The sequence below is a fragment of the Dasypus novemcinctus genome, chromosome 17, assembly GCF_030445035.2.
Source record: "Dasypus novemcinctus isolate mDasNov1 chromosome 17, mDasNov1.1.hap2, whole genome shotgun sequence".
Taxonomy (NCBI): Eukaryota; Metazoa; Chordata; class Mammalia; order Cingulata; family Dasypodidae; genus Dasypus; species Dasypus novemcinctus.
The window spans coordinates 52,374,035-52,390,812 of record NC_080689.1 but is presented as its reverse complement, the minus strand read 5'-3'; the positions used below and the strand labels follow the sequence as shown (position 1 = coordinate 52,390,812).

Below are 16,778 nucleotides of genomic sequence, written 5' to 3'. Positions count from 1 at the left end.
GAATCATATAGTAAAATTTTTAGGATTTGCAGGCCATACGATCTCTATCCCAACTACTCAGCTCTGCTTTTGTAGCACAAAAGCAGCCCTAGACAATACATAAATGAGTTAATGTAGCTCTGTTCCAATAAAATTTTATTTGGCCACTGAAATCTGAATGTCATCTAATTTTCACGTCTCAAAATACTATTCCTTTTATTTTTTTCCCACCACTTATAAAAACCGTTCTTAGTCACGGGCCCTATAAAACAGGGAAAGGGCTGGGCTTGGCTTAGTTTGATGACTTATGTTATAGAGCAAACTCTAAGGCCTAATAAGATCATAAGCTTGAGGGCGAGTGAGTGGAGCAGATGCTCAGCCTCAGTGGAAACGATAAGAAGTAATGGAGCAAACTGGAGTGTGCCGACCCAATAACACGCACATCGGTACTTTGGTAGCGAGACTGCGGCTCCAAGGAAAAGGAGGCCAAATGTTGCCAAATCTGACTTTTCTAAAAAGAAGCCAGAACTCTGCATTTTTAAAATAAGTTTACCAATTTTTAAGTGCTGGTAATTAAAAACAATTTTTCGAGACAACCAGCAAGGTGGTGGCAGAGTAAGGAGCTCCAAAGGTCAGTGATTACAGGGCAGTTAGTAATCATCCAGAGCTATTTAAAGCACCTGTTTGGGAACCCCAGGAGACCAGAAGAGCATCTTGCAGCATCCTTGAAAGAATGGAAGGAGACTGTCCATCTGCAGAGAAGATTCCTGAGTAGAGCACTCCATGCTGCAGAGGCCAATACCCATCCTCCCTGGCAACATAAGTCACCTAGGGAGCTATTCTGTGGATGGAATTAGAAGCTCCATACTCCAGAAAGGGGGGAGGAAGAGATTAGTAAATTCAGCTGGTTAAAATAAAATCCTAAGAACAGCTAAAGTTTGAACCTGTCCAAGTAAGAAAGAGGCCAGCAGCTGCCATTTTAACTACTCCCCTCCTCCCCCCCAAACCCTAGCATGAGGGGAAGCTGGCCTGATTGAAAATCACACTGCTGGTAGAGACTGGCTTCTTTCCATCCAGATAAAATTGCAGCTCTAGCCTAAACCCCAGCCCCACCTCTGGCAGGGGAGGAAGGGTGTGAAGCTACATGAGTCTCTGTGGGCAACTACATATAGTCTTGGCCTGCACAACTTGGATTATTACACACAGCTCTGGCTCTGTCCCTACCCTGGCAAAGAAGAAAGGTGAGAGAAGCTTCATTGGTCCCTGGGGCAATACAAGCAGCTTGAGCCACCACAGCTTACAGCACCAACTACAGCCTTGTCCCTACTACACAACCAGCAAGGGAGAAAGGGCAAAAAAGCCTAAACTAAAGAGAGAAATCGCACCCAGAATAAATACATCTAGCCAAGCCAGATGCCAAGACACCAACAAAAAACTACAATCCATACCAAGAAACAGAAGATGTGGCCCAGTTAACGGAAAAAGATGAGCCTCCAGATGACATAAAAGAGTTGAGATAACTAATCATAGATGTTCAAACAGATCTCCTTAAGGGAAAAGGACTTGGCCCAATGGATAGAGTGTCCACCTACCACATGGGAGGCATGCAGTTCAAACCCTGGGCCTCCTTGACCCGTGTGGAGCTGGCCCATGCGCAGTGCTGATGTGCACAAGGAGTGCTGTACCATGCAGGGGTGTCCCCCACGTAGGGGAGCCCCACGCGCAAGGAGTGTGCCCCATAACGAGAGCCGCCCGGCGCGAAAAAGTGCAGTCTGCCCAAGAATGGCACTGCACACACGGAGAGCTGACACAACAAGATGATGCAACAGAAACACAGATTTCCAGTGCCACTGATAAGGATGGGAGCAGTCACAGAAGAACACACAGTGAATGGACACAGAGAGCAGACAACTGGGGGGGGGGATGGGGAAGGGGAGAGAAATAAATAAATCTTTTTTAAAAAATCTCCTTAATAAATTCAATGATATGGCTGAAGAGGTTAAGGATATTAAGTTGACATTGGGGAAGCACAAAAAAGAATTTGAAAGCATACATAGAAAAAAAGCAGATTCTATGGAAATGAAAGACACAATAAATGAAATAAAATATACATTGGGGTCATACAACAGCAGATTTGAGGAGGCAGAAGAAATGGTTGGTAAGCTTGAAGACATGGCCTCCAAAAGTGAATGAAGAGAAGAACAAATGAAGAAAAGAATGGAAAAAATTGAAAAAGATCTCAGGGAACTAAATGACAGCAAGAGAAATGCAAAGATACATGTCATGGGTGTCCCAGAAGGAGAATAGAAGAGAAAAGGGGCAGAAGGACTATTTCAGGAAATAATAGTAGAAAATTTATCAACTCTATTGAAGGATATAGATATCCATGTCCAAGAAACACAACTTACTCCCATCTGAATAGCTCTGAATAGAACAACTCCGAGACACATATTAATCAGAATTTCAAATGCCAAAGACAAAAGAGAATTATGAGAGCAGCAAGAAAAAGCAATGCATCACATATAAGGGATATCCAATAAGATTAAGTGCTGTTTTATCATTAGAAACCCTGAAGGCAATAAGGCAATGGTAGGATAGATTTAAGATACGACAAGAGAAAAACTTCCAGCCAAGAATCTTTTATCTGGCAAGACTGTCTTTCAAAAATAAAAGTGAGTTTAGAATCTTCACAGATAAACAGAAACTGAGAGAGTTTATAACAAAGAGATCAGCCTTGCAGGAAATACCAAAGGGTGTGCTACAGTCTGAAAAGAAAAGACAGGAGAGGCTTGGAAGAGAGTCTAGAAATGAAGATATTTGTAAAAGTAACTAAAAGTCTCAAAAGTGTGGTGAAAATAAAATATGACAGGTAAAACCCAAAGGTCAAAATGTGTGAAATAAAACCTGTTATTACTGTAGTGATAGCATTGAATGTTAGTGGATTAAACTCCTCAATCAAAAGACACATACTGGCAGAATAGGTAAGAAAATATGAACCATCTATATGCTGTCTGCAAGAGACTCACCTTAGACACAAGGCAAAGATATTCCATACATGCAGTAACAAAAGAAAGAAAGAAAGAAAAACTGGAGTAGCTATACTTACATAGATGAAATATACTTTAAAAGACACCAGTAAGAGAAGTGGATGTAGCTCAAGCAATTGGGTTCCCATCTACCATATGAAAGGTCCCAGGTTCAGTTCCCAAGGCCTTCTGGTGAAGGAGAGCTGGCCTGCACAGAAAGTTGACACAACAAGATGATGCAACAAAAAAGAGACACAGAAGAAAAGAAAAAGTGACACAACACACCAGGGAGCTAAGGTGGCTCCAGTGATTGAGGGCCTCCTAAAGAGAAGGCAAGCAGATACTGAAGAATGCACAACGAATGGACATAGAGAAAGGACAGGGGGGTGCAAGTGGCAAAGGAGGGGAAATTTTAAAAAAAGACATTAGTAATATGTAATCTCAGAAGGAAGTCAGGAAGAAAAATTCAATTTACAATAGTGACCAAAAGAATCAAATATTTAGGAATAAATTTAACCAAGGGTGTAAATCACTTGTATTCAGAAAACTACAGTGCATTGTTAAAAGAAGATTTTAAAGACCTAAATAATTGGAAGAACATTCCATGCTTATAGATTGGAAGACTATCATTAAGATATCAATTCACCCCAAATTGATATGCAGATTTAATGCAATTCCGATAAGAAGTTCCATCATTTTTTAAACACAATTAGCAAATTTATTTGGAAGGGTAATGGGTCCCAAATAGCCAGAAATGTCTTAAAAATGAGAAGTGAAGTTGGAAGACTCTCACTTCCAGACTTTAAATCATATTACCTAGCCACAGTGCTAAAAAGAGCATGGACCTGGCATAAAAACAGACACACAGACCAATGGAATCGAACTAATGATTCATAAATAGACCCTCACATCTATGGTCAAGTGATTTTTTAAAGAAAAAAAAATTTTTTTTTTTTGGTTTTTTGTTTTGTTTTCTTCTCAAGTGATTTTTGACAAGCCTGTCAAATCCACCCAGCTCATGCAAAACAGTCAATTCAACATATGGTGCTAGAACTGGATATCCATAGCCAAAAGAAAGAAAAAAGACCCCTATCTCACACCTTATACAAAAATTAACTCATAACGGATCAAAGACCTAAATATAAAAGCAAGAACCATAAAGTTTCTAGAAGAAAATGTAGGAAAACATCTTCAAGACCTGTTGGTAGGTTATGGATGGGGGTGCAGAAGGAGAGCGGAAAAAATAAAGTATTAAAAAATAATAGGGTGTGTTCAGGGGAAAATACACCAAATGTAGGATACTTTGGCTTGTGGTAATATTTTGAGGATGCTCTTTCATCATTTGTTGAAAATGTTTCACAACAATGCAGGGTGTAGGTGGTAGGGTGAGGTATGGGAGCCCTGTGTGATACTGTGCATACTTGTTTTGTAGATTCACAACTTTTACTGTACACTTGTTGTTTATGTATGTTTGAGTAATATACTTCAATAAATTTTTATATGGAAAAAAATAATTTTCAGTACTTCATGTCAAATATCTGTGAGCTGAATTTGGCACCTGGGCTGGCTACCAGTTTAAAATCTTTGTTCTAGGTAATTCCTGCTTTCTGGCAAGCACCCAAATTTCCCCAAGTCAGTGTCTTTCAGTACAGACCTTTACCCTATTCGCCAATATTCAACAAAAAAATGTAACTATAAAGTATAGGTGACTTAGGCTATAATCATCCCCACCCCTTACAAAATTCCACCTCTTTATAATTTGCAAATTTAAGAACTTATGATTTCTTTAGTAGGTGTCACCAAAGTACTAGTTATGTCCAGAAACTTCCCTGGAATTCAGTAAGCTCAGTATTATATTTTTTTAAAAATAAAACCACAACTTTACAGTTATAATCTAAGAATATTTGACTTTAAATAGTTAAGGTAAATAATTTCAGAATAAAGAGGCTGTTAAAGTCATCTCTTTTTTTTTCTTTTAACTGTTCTTCCCTTCCAAAATTTCCCAAAATAGTAAATCACTGCTACCATGTATTTACCTTCCCTTTATAGTCAAGAATGCATAATTTAAGCATATTTATAAGTATAAAGGACCCAAAATAAGCCCTTTAGTATCTCCAAGAATATTTATCTTCTATGTTGTTTCTGCTTATTTCCCTTGCCCCCTACTCCCTGCTCTGTTACCAAACAGAGATTATGTCATCATCTTTATATATCCCAAGCAGTAATTTGCACAGAGAAGACTTGCAATTCATGTTTGCTTACATGAATGAACAACCAAACCTCATTTGCACATTTGAAAACAGTACTCCATTTATTGGTAGAGATTCATACATTTTCATATACAGCAAGGTTCAAATGGGACATGTTATATAGTACTCTGGAAAGTAAGTATACTGATAGAAACACCTGCTGTAAACACCTTTTTATCCTTAAAATAGTAATAACAGATCTCCAAGCAGAATTTTCCCATCACCATAAGTTGAAAAGACTCTTCTTTACTCCAATGAATGGTTATGGCACCATTCTCAAAAATCAACTGACTATAGGTGTGCAGCTTCTATTTCTGGGCTCTCAGTCTTACTTCATTGGTCTGTATGTCTATCCTTATGCCAGTACCACACTGTTTTGATTACTGTAGCTTTGTAATTAGTTTTGAAACGAGGAAGCATGAGTTCTTCAAATTTGTTCTTCTTTTTCAAGATTGTTTTGCTTATTCTGGGTCCCTTAAAATTGTGTATGAATTGCAGAATGGGTTTTTCCATTTATGCAAAAAACAGTTGGGATTTTGATAGTGATTGCACTGAATTTGTATACCAATTTGAATAGTATTGCCATCTTAGCAATATTAGGTCTTCCAATCCATGAACAAGTGATGTATTTTTATTATTTAGGGCTTTAATTTCTTTCAGTAATGTTTTGTTGTATTCATTGCACAAATTTTGTACAATGTACAATTGTACATTGTACAAATTCTTGCTTCGATTTATTCTTGTTTTATTCTTTTTGATGCTATTGTAAATAGAATTATTTTTAATTTCCTTTTTGGAATGTTCATTGCTAATGTGTAGAAATACAACTAATTTGTGTGTGTTTGTGTGATTATGTGTACTGCATTTTTACTGAATTTATTAGCTCTCAAAGTTTTTGTGTGGATTCTTTAGGGTTTTCTAAATATAAGACCATGTCATCTGCAAAGAAATAGTTACTCTTCTTCCTCTCCAATTTGGATGCCTTTTATTTCTTTCTCTTATGTAATTTGCTCTGACTATAACTTCCAAAACTTCGTTATACAGAAGTGATGAAAGTGGGCATTCTTGTCTTGTTCCTGATCTTAGGAGAAAAGCTTTCAGGTTTTTAACATTTGAGTATTTTATTACTTGTGGATTTTCATATATGTCCTTTATCATATTGAGGACATTTCCTTCTATTCCTAGTTTATTGTGCTTTTATCATGAAATGGTGTTGGGTTTTGTCAAACACTCTTTCTGCATCAGTTGAGATAATTATGCTTTCCTCTTACAATTTATTAATGCAGAGTATTGAATTAATTTATTTTTGCACATTTTAACCACCTTTGCATTCCTGGAATAAATCCCACTTGGTCATGATATATAATCCTTTTAATATGCTATTGAATTGGTTTGCTTATATTTTGTTGAGGATTTTTTGCATCTGTATTCATAGGAGATATTTGTAGTTTTCTTGTAGTAACTGTTTCTAGCTTAGGTATCAGGGTAATGCTGGCCTCATGGAATAAGCTAGAAAGCATTCCCTCATTTTCAATTTTTTGTAAGAATTTGAGAAGGATTGGTATTAAATCTTCTTTAAATATTTGAAAGAATTTATCAGTAAAGCCATCTGGTCCTGAATTCTTCTTTGTTGGGAAGTTTTTGATTAATTATTCAATCTCATTACTTATATCGGTCTATTTAGATTTTCTGTTTCTTCTTGAATCAGTAATTTGTGAGTTCCTCAGAATTTGTACATTCTATGTAGGTAATACAAAGTATTGAATAGTTGTTCAAAGTATTCTCTTATAATTTTTTTTAAAATTTCTGTAAACTTTATTACTATATCCCTCTTTCATTTTGGTTGTTAGTATTTTGAGTCTTTTCTCTTTTTAGTCAATCTAGCTAAAGGTTTATTGATTTTGCTGATCTTTTCAAAAGACCAACTTTTGGTTTCATTGATTTTCTCTATTGTTTTTTGAATCTCTGTTTCATTGATCTCTGCTCCATCTTTACTTTCTTTCTTCTGCTAGCTTTGAGTATAGTTTGCTCTTTTTTCCTAGTTCCTTAAGGTGTAAAGTTATTGATTTGAGATATTCATTTTTGTAATGTAGGTATTTATAGCTATAAATTCCCTTCTGAGATCTGCTTTCATTGCATCCCATAAGTTTGGTATTTTATGTTTTCCTTTTTATTTGGTTCAGGGTACTTTCTTGTGATTTTTTCTTTGACCCATTGGTTACTTGAATATTTAAGAGTATGTTCTTTAATTTCCACATATTTGGGTGTTTTCCTTTTTTCCTTCATGTGGCAATTTGATATTGTTTATGAATTCCAAAAATAGATATTGGACTATGTTTTATAAACTGGTCTATTCCTCTGGGCATATTATATTATATTGGATTCAGAGGGTTCATACATGATTAAATTATGATTAAGGCTTTGATTGGGCCACATCAGTAGGATGTTGAATCCCCACCCACCAAGGAAAATTATGGAAAATTGTTTGGAGGAGACAATCCATACAATTGTATCTTCTAATGGAAGTCAGAAAGGAAGCTGAGAACAATAGCAATTGGGAAGTGGAGTCAAATGAGAATAAATTAAAATAACTTTCGTCTGTTAAGGAAGAGGCATTTTGTCCTTACCTGCTATACTTTTAAACCAAACACACACACACATAAACTATGGTCCTAAGGATTTTTTGTTTTTTCAAATATAGTTTATTGTTGTTTATTCCCACAATTTCAGTATATTTCAAACTTTTTTTTTAAACAATGCTCTGTCAAAGTTGCAATATTACAGTCTGATGTATAATTCTTGATGATGTGGAAATACCAAACTCTCCTGAAACACTTACTAATGGAAAGCCAAGCTTCCTTTCCTTTTCAAATTATGTACTGCATGTGAGACAAAATAATTTACTACTTACAATATTCCAAGATAACAACATTTCAGCAATTGGCTAACAACAAAATAAAAATCTCTGACTAATAGGGTGCTTGTAAAATTACAATGAATGGGCAAGTTATAAATGAAATTTTAAAATCTGAACTTTAAAACATTTACTGTTCAGTTATCAAACTCCCCTGACTAAGTGTACGAATTATAGAAGTCATAGAAAAGTGGCTACAAAACTACATCACTGGGAAACGGACTTGGCCCACTGGTTAGGGCTTCCGTCTACCACATGGGAGGTCCGCGGTTCAAACCCCGGGCCTCCTTGACCCGTGTGGAGCTGGCCCATGCGCAGTGCTGATGCGCGCAAGGAGTGCCCTGCCACGCAGGGGTGTCCCCCATGTAGGGAAGCCCCACGCGCAAGGAGTGCACCCCTTAAGGAGAGCCGCCCAGCACGAAAGAAAGTGCATCCTGCCCACGAATGGCGCCGCCCACACTTCCCGTGCCGCTGACGACAACAGAAGCGGACAAAGAAACAAGACGCAGCAAATAGACACAGAGAACAGACAACCGAGGTGGGGGGGGAATTAAATAAATATATAAATCTTTAAAAAAAAAAAAACTACATCACTGATGTGGAGGCAGTGGCCACTGGAAGTTCTGAGGACAGGGAAAGGGAAAAACAGGTATAATCCGGGGGCATTTTTGGGACTTGGGAATTGTCCTGAATGACACTGCAACAACAGATAACAGGCCATTATATATCTTGCCATAACCTACAGAATTGGGTAGGAGAGAGTGTAAACTACAATGTAAACTTTAATCCATTCAGTGCTCCAAAACATGTGCAATTGCAATGAATGTACCTCACTAATCAAGGATGTTGTTAATGTCGGAAAATGTAGGAGGTGTGGGGAGTGGGGTATATGGGAATCCCCTATATTTTTTATGTGACATTTGTATAATCTAGAGAATATTTTTTTAATTAAAAATTTGAAAATTTAAAATAAAAGATTTCCATTGTGTACTGCATAGTATTAATAAATTGACAGATAAAATAAAGAAAAAATTCCTTTGGCACAGGTGTAAGTTTTTCTTTATGGAAGAATTAGCAGAAACTGTATTTATATTTGACTCATGTTCTTTATCATTTTTAACAGAACTCCTGGGGCCCTTGGACAGAGGTGAAAGGCTAAACGAAGCTTTGCTTGACCTATCTTCAGCACCCCAAGGGGAAGACATATTTCCAGATGACCTTCCTCCCTCTAGTTCAATCCCTAGACCCATTATTCAACAAAGAGTACCAAATGGTTCTTCTCATAGGTAAGATATGTTCAACTGAGGAAACTTCTCCATAAAGGGAAGTCTTTAGTATTATATAAGTGTAGTATGCCCTGTGTTCATGCAATCTAATAGTTAAGCAAGAATATTTCAAACTGTCAAGGAAAAAAATACGCTTTTTCTCATGGCTAAGACTTTCCAGTAGTTAGGTCACAAGAGCAGGCCTGTGGAGACAGATGTGAATGTCAGCTGAAAATTGTTAGAATAACTGCTATTCCACGTCAAAATAAAATTACTATTGCATATTATATTCATTTTCTATTGTATAATTCTGGGATTATTAGAGTCACTTGAATGAAATATCAATTTTTAGAATATATAGTTTGGACTATAATTTCTACTTCTTCAATGCAAAAATCAGATAAATGGTAATTTAAGTATCTATCCAGCTTGCCACAGAAAGAATAAATATGAAATTCAAAACACAATACAAAATAATAATGTTGTGTCTAGTGGTAATTATAATACTAATATGATGATACCATACTCTGTTGCAAGGGTCAACAAACATTTTGTGCAAAGGAATAGTAAACACCTTAAGCTTTAATAATAAACATATAGCAGCTATTTAATGCTGCAGTACTATGAAAGCAGCCTTAGGACAATTCCAGTAAAATTTTATTTACAAAAACAGACAATCAAGCTGAATTTGGCTGGTCTGTAGTTACAATCCTGCTCTTGAAGATCCCAATTATATAGAGTAATTGTCAGGAGGTCGCTTTTTTAAAATTCATATATATCAATTTTACATGCATACTTACAATGCTCTGGAGAAAAATGCCTCCAACTATATAGATTAACTAATAATTAATTAATTAATAAATTAAGATGGGCAGGACTTTTAGACTACTAGGTATGGCAGAATTTAGAGGTCAGCAGATCCTTTCCCCAAGAAACAATGATAAAATTGGACAAAAGCAATCATTTCCAAGCTCTGGAAATCAAGCAAACAACTGAGAAGCATTTATTCATAGAAAACTGCTGAACTTCTAGTAATAATAGTGGGAGACTTTGGTGTTTTTGCCTGGGGCTGCTCCTGTCTCACACACATACACACACACAAGCTAGGTCAGCCTGGTAGTTTTATCAGGGTGGGACTGGCTATGAAAACCCGCTGCATGACTGCTAGGAAGGGTGGCCTTGATTTGGAGCTAAGGGTGGAAAACTCCCACCCAGAAGCACTGTCAATAAAAGTAGCAAGCTCGTTGTCAGTAAAAGTGGCAGAGGATTAGAAATGAATAGGGAAAGCCTCAGTTCTGCTCGCCTGGTTGGTGAAAGTGACAGACTGGCCAACTAGCTAGAAATTTAACAGGAAGATCCTGGAAATGAGAGAACCATTGAGGGGCTAATTAATTAAACTCTCCACCCATTCCTGATAGAGCTGTATGGCCTCTGATTTTCACTCTGGTTTTGTCTTTCAGGATCCTAATTTTTCCCCTTATGCTTCTTTTCTCCTTTGTACCAAATTGCGAAAATATCTCTACCTTCCTTTTGGTCACCCACCCCTACCACCCAAGATAGGCATTTCAAAAAATGCCCCATCAAATGGGACGGTACTTTTAAGCCCTTTCCTTGTAGCCCATGCTTTGCTCTACTGGGACACCAGGAGCAGGAAAGATCATGCACTGGGCTTTGGTATTTTGTTCTTTTCATTTTATTTATAATTATTTTGAAGTTTGACCACTCTCTGTCTTCAAGTCATCCTTCAGGCATAGTTTTGATGTAGTTTCATTCATGACAGTCTGTGTTGTTTATGAAGGAAGCATCAGTAGGCAGGTTCATAGGCAGTCATTATTATCTTCAACTACTTGAAGTCCTACATCTTTATTTTTTTAAAACAATTTTACTGAGGTATAATTTAAAATATACCATGAAATTCACTCATTTTAAATATACAAGTTAGTGATATTTAGTAACTTTATAATGTCATACAGCCATCACCACAGTCTAGTTTTAGAACAGTTCCAACAAAGCATTGCCTTGTTCCCATTTACAGTCAGCTCCCATTCTCCCAGCCCAACCCAAGGCAACTATTTCTCTGCTGTCTTTAAAGAAATTTAATATAATTGAAGTCATACAGTCTGGAAATTTCATCTAACGGAGTCATACAGTATGTTGTCTTTTGTGTCTGGCTTTTCTTACCATATTTTGGCAGTTCATACATGTTGTAATATGTATCAGTAGTTTATTCCTTTTTAATTGCTGAATAGTATTTCATTATATGGATACACCAAATTTTGTTTATCCATTCACCAGTATACGGGCATCTGAACTATTTCCAGTTTAGGGCTGCTATGAATAATGTTGCTATGAACATTCATGTATGTCTTTGGACATATTTTCATTCTCTTAGGTTAAATATCTAGGAGTGTAATTGCTGGGTCATATGATAACTGTATCTCTAACTTGTTCATTTTAAGAAAATGCCAAGCAGTTTTCCAAAGTAACTGTAGTATTTTATATAACCACCAGCCAGCAATGTATGAGGGCTCCAGTTTCCCACATCCTCACCTAAACTTTTCAGTTTTTTATTGTAGCCATTCTAGTGAGTATATAGTATTATCTCTTATGGTTTTAAATTGGGTTTCCCTATTGGCTAATGATGTTGAACATTTTATGTTACTATTAGTCATTAGTATATGTTCTTTGGTAAAATATATATTCAGATCTTTTATCTATTTTAAATTGGGTTGTTTTCTTGTTAATGAAGGGTAATATTTCTTCATATATTCTGAATAAATGTCTTTTATCAGATACATCATGTTCAAATATTTTCTCCTGCCAGAAGCTTGCCTTTTTATTTTCTTAATAGGGTCTTTTGAAGGTCAAAAGTTAAAAATTTTAGTCGAGTTCAATTCAGCAAATTTTTTCTTATTGATCATGATTTTGTATCATATAAGAAATCATTTTCTGAGTACACAAAGATTTTCCTATTTCCCTTATTAAGTTTTATAGTTTTAGCTCTTATATGTAGATTCCTTTTGAGTTAGTTTTGGGGTATATAAGGTTCTAAATTTGTATGACATAAGGATCTAAGTTAATCTTTTTTGTATATGTCAATACAACATTCCCAGCACTATTTTACTGAAAAGACTCCTCCCCTGCCTCACTGAATTGCCTTTATACTTTTGTCAAAAATCAATTGACCACAGAAGTGAATATTTATTTCTGGATTCACTATTCTGTTCCTTTGATCTATATGTCTGTCCTTATGCCAGCAAATGCCTAGACTTTGCAATACTGACAAAGAGGGCTCTACTAAACTGGGTTCTCACAAAGCATACTCCAGTACCACAAAAATGAATAGAAAAAAAAGAAATGAACAGTTCCAATCAGTATTACTTCAACAAAACATAAAATGAATACCAGATCACACCAACACAGGTCAACTGAGGAAAATTCTCCCCCCAAAATGAACCATAAAGTATAAGAAAACTGTGAAACAACAGTCCAAGTGGAATTAACTATATGTAAACAAGCAGCTGGACACATGAAAACATACCCTAATTAGAAAGACAAAAAACTAAGGGAAAAATGGACAGGAAGGGAGGAAGGGTGGAAAGGAAAGAGGGAAGAAGGAAGCTAGTTTGCTGAATTAAAAAAGTATGGAAGATAAAAAAGACAGTCTTATCTCAGAAATGAAAAATAAATTACAAGGTACCCAAAGGAGAATAAATTCAAAAGAATAACTAATAAAACACATTGAAAATGGCAGGAAAACAAACAAGAGAATGAAAAGGAGATGAAATTTAAAAACCCAGAGAGAAAGTAATGGAATGGAAGATAGACAAAGAAGCAATAACATTTGTATAACTGGATTCCTTGCAGAAGAAAAACAAAACAATGAAATAGAATTTACCTTTAGAACTATAATCAAAGGAAATGTATCATAAATTTTAAAAAGTCTTGAGCCTATATATTAAAAGGGCATAGCAAGTGCCTGACAAAATCACCTCAGAACAATCAGCTCCAAGACATATCCTAGCAAAACTATTAGGTTTCAAATATAAATTTTAAAATTTTCTAGGCCTCCAGGTTAAAAAAAAAATCAAATAACTTACAAAGGAAAATAAACTGGTACTAGCCATTTCAAAATCAAAGTACAAAGTGAGGCAAAAGTGACTGCATTTTTTAAAACTTCAATTAAAAAATATGAGCCAAGGATTTTATATCCATCTAAGCTCTCTTTCCAGTATTAATTTTATGGAAAATAGTTTTCAGTATAAGGAATTCTCTTCCCATTGATATCTTCTTGAGGAATGTACCAAGAGATGGGCTTCATGCAATCACGGGATGACTGGAAAAACTTCAGCAGAAGGACTGATTTTGTATGTTCTAATATATATAAATGTATATCAAAGATGAAAACAAAGTGGGGGAGTAAGGGTGGAAGACTAATATATAAATACTGCATGTTGTGACAAAGTAGAGACAATACAGCTAAAATATGGAAGAACAGATAAGGAAGAAGTAGAATAAACTTACAAATTGTTGAATAGGCAATAGGTGGGAGTTAAAATATGCAAATAAACATGGATACACCAGACAGTAAAAGGATAAATGAGAAAAAAACAGACTAGTGGCATTAGAAAATATATAAGTACAAAGGTACTTGAACAAAAATAGAAATTTTCCTAAATACCAATTTCTTTTTAAAATTACAGCAAAGGGGGAAACAGATGTGGCCCAACCGATTGGGCTCCCATCTACCATATAGGAGGTCCAGGGTTTGATGCCCAGGGCCACTGGTGAGGGAGGGCAAGCTGGCCCATGTGGTAAGCTGGTCCACACTGAGTGCCGGCCCATGCAGGAATGTGGCCCCATGCAGGAGTGCCACCCTGTGTGAGAATGCTGCCCTGCACAGGAAAGCTGCCCTGTGCAGGAGTGCTGGATGATGCGGAGAGCTGGTGCAGCAAGATGACGCAACAAGAGACACAGAGGAGAGAAAATAGGAAGACATAGAAGTACAGGGAGCTGAGGTAGTACAAGAGAGTAATCACCTCTTTCCCATTCTGGAAAGTCCCAGGATCGGTTACCAAAACCGTCTAATGAGAATGCAAGCAGACACAGAAGAACACACAGCGAATGGACAGAGAGAGCAGACAACAGGGGGAATGGGGGGGGGGGGGAATAAATTTAAAATTTTTTTAAATAAAATTACAGCAAAGGAACACTTCCTAGAAAACAGAGCAAATATAACAAAATTCACACAACTATAAAATCCATGACAAAGTTGAGACCAAGCCTATTAGTCATATCAATTAATTTAAATGGGTTTAACTCACATTTTAAAGGAAAAAGATTTTCAATTTGCTCAAGATATGCTGTATATAAAAGATATATTAAAAAAATATTCAGGAAGGCTAAAAATAAAGGGATGTGATTTAAAAAATGAAGAAAAAATGAAAAAATAAAGGAATGAGAAAAGATATGCTAAGCAGATGAAAATAATAAGAAAGCAAGAATATCAACCCTGGTAGCAGAATAGAATTCAAGCCCTGAGGCATTTAGATTTGACAAAGAAAGACCTTTTTTTTTTTTAAATACTAAAAGGCCAATTTCCTAACAAAGATATGACCCTATCAGAAACTATGGAGTGTATTTGTAGTAATGATCAGAGGAAGATTAATAGCACTAAACACTTATCAGGAAAAAGGAAAGAATAAAATAAATGAACTGCCAGTTCAAAAACCTTACAAAATAACATGAAACTACAAAATAAATCACAAGGAAGGAAATAATAAAGATAAACATAGATTAATGAGGCAGAGCAGGGGTTGGAAAAATTTTCCCAATGACTAGAAAGTAAATATTTGAGGCTTGGGAACAAAGGTTCTCTGCTGCAGCTATCCAGAAAGCTCTGTTCTAACACAAAAGCAGCCATAGATAGTGCATAAATGAATGGACATAGCTTTATTGGTAAAACTTCATTACCAAAACAGTTGGTAATTTACACCCCAAGCTGACCCTTAAAGTAAAATGATAGGGGAGTAGGTGTAGTTCAGTGACTGAGTGCCTGCTTCCCATGTACAAGGTCCCAGGTTCAATCCCCAGTACCTTCTAAAAATAAAAATAAAAAAATAGCAAGGGAGAGAAACTAACCATTGAAATGAGAATTTTTTAAAAATAATAAGACACTCCTTTGCAGACTTCTTTGCAAATAAATTTGAAAATCCAGATAAAATGGATACTTTCTTAGGTAAATATAGACTGCCAAAAGTGGCCACAATATAGATTCAGACATCTAAAACAGACCAATTTCCATAATAGAAGTAGAGAATGTTAAGAAACTATCCCAAGAAAAAGCATCAGAGCCTGACAGTTTGGTTAAAGAATTCTACCAAACCTTCAAAGAACAGATGTTCCCAAAGCTTTATAAATTATTCCAGAGAAAATAAAGGAAAACTTCCCAGAGTACAGAAAAAGGAAGTTACAAATCAATATCATTTCTGAATATCAGTGTAAACATGCTAACTAAAATATCAGCAATAGGATACTACTTTAAGAAATATATCACAACCAAATGGAATTTTTCCTGGGAATACAAGGTTGGTTTTCCATTACCAAATCCATTAATATCATACACCAAATTTATAGATCTAAGGTTTTAAAAAATCATATGATGATTTCCATAGATGTTGAAAAAGCCTTTGGCAAAATTCCACACCAATTCTAGATAAAAACAGTCAAAAACAGGAATTGGGGACTAATTTCTTAGCATGATAAAATAAATGTAAAACTATTCCTAAGTGTCTTACTTAATAGGGAACCATTAAAGGCATTTTCACTAAGATCAGAAACAAAGCAAGAATGCCCACTATCTCTGCTAATAGTCAACATTGTACTAGAGGTGTCAGCAGCTACAATTAGATAAATCAACCAGAACCAAGGCTGGCAAACTATTGCCCATGGGCCAGACCTAAACTTCCTCCCATTTTTGTAAATTAAGGTGTGTTCCATGCGTTTTATTGGAACATTATTTTTTGTCCATAGTTGAATAGTTGAGAAAGAGACCATATAGCCCACAAAGCCTAAAATACTATCTTTGCAGAAAATATTTGTCAACCCCTAACCCAGAGGCATAAGAATTGCTGAGGAAATAAAACTCTCCATTTGCAAATAACATAACAGTATAACTGAAGAACCCTAGAGAATCAATGATTAAACTAAAACAATTTAAAAATTCAATTAGGTTAAAGGATATAAAATTAACATACAGAAATCAATAGCTTTCATATACATAACCAATAACCAGTTACAGGATATATAACCTATAATATCAACAAAGAAGACTAAATAAGGAATA

The 16,778-nt window shown here is 35.8% G+C and overlaps 1 protein-coding gene across 4 annotated transcripts in view; it reads left to right on the top strand.

Annotated features, from left to right (window-relative positions):
• Positions 1 to 16,778, top strand: part of WDPCP (WD repeat containing planar cell polarity effector) — a 407,401-nt gene that overhangs the window by 344,375 nt on the left and 46,248 nt on the right. For all 4 annotated transcript variants that reach the window (XM_058278665.2, XM_058278668.2, XM_058278667.2 and 1 more), the window contains one exon: positions 9,292 to 9,454. In XM_058278665.2, the coding sequence (XP_058134648.1) occupies positions 9,292 to 9,454 (163 nt within the window). The remainder of the gene's footprint in view (positions 1 to 9,291; positions 9,455 to 16,778) is intronic.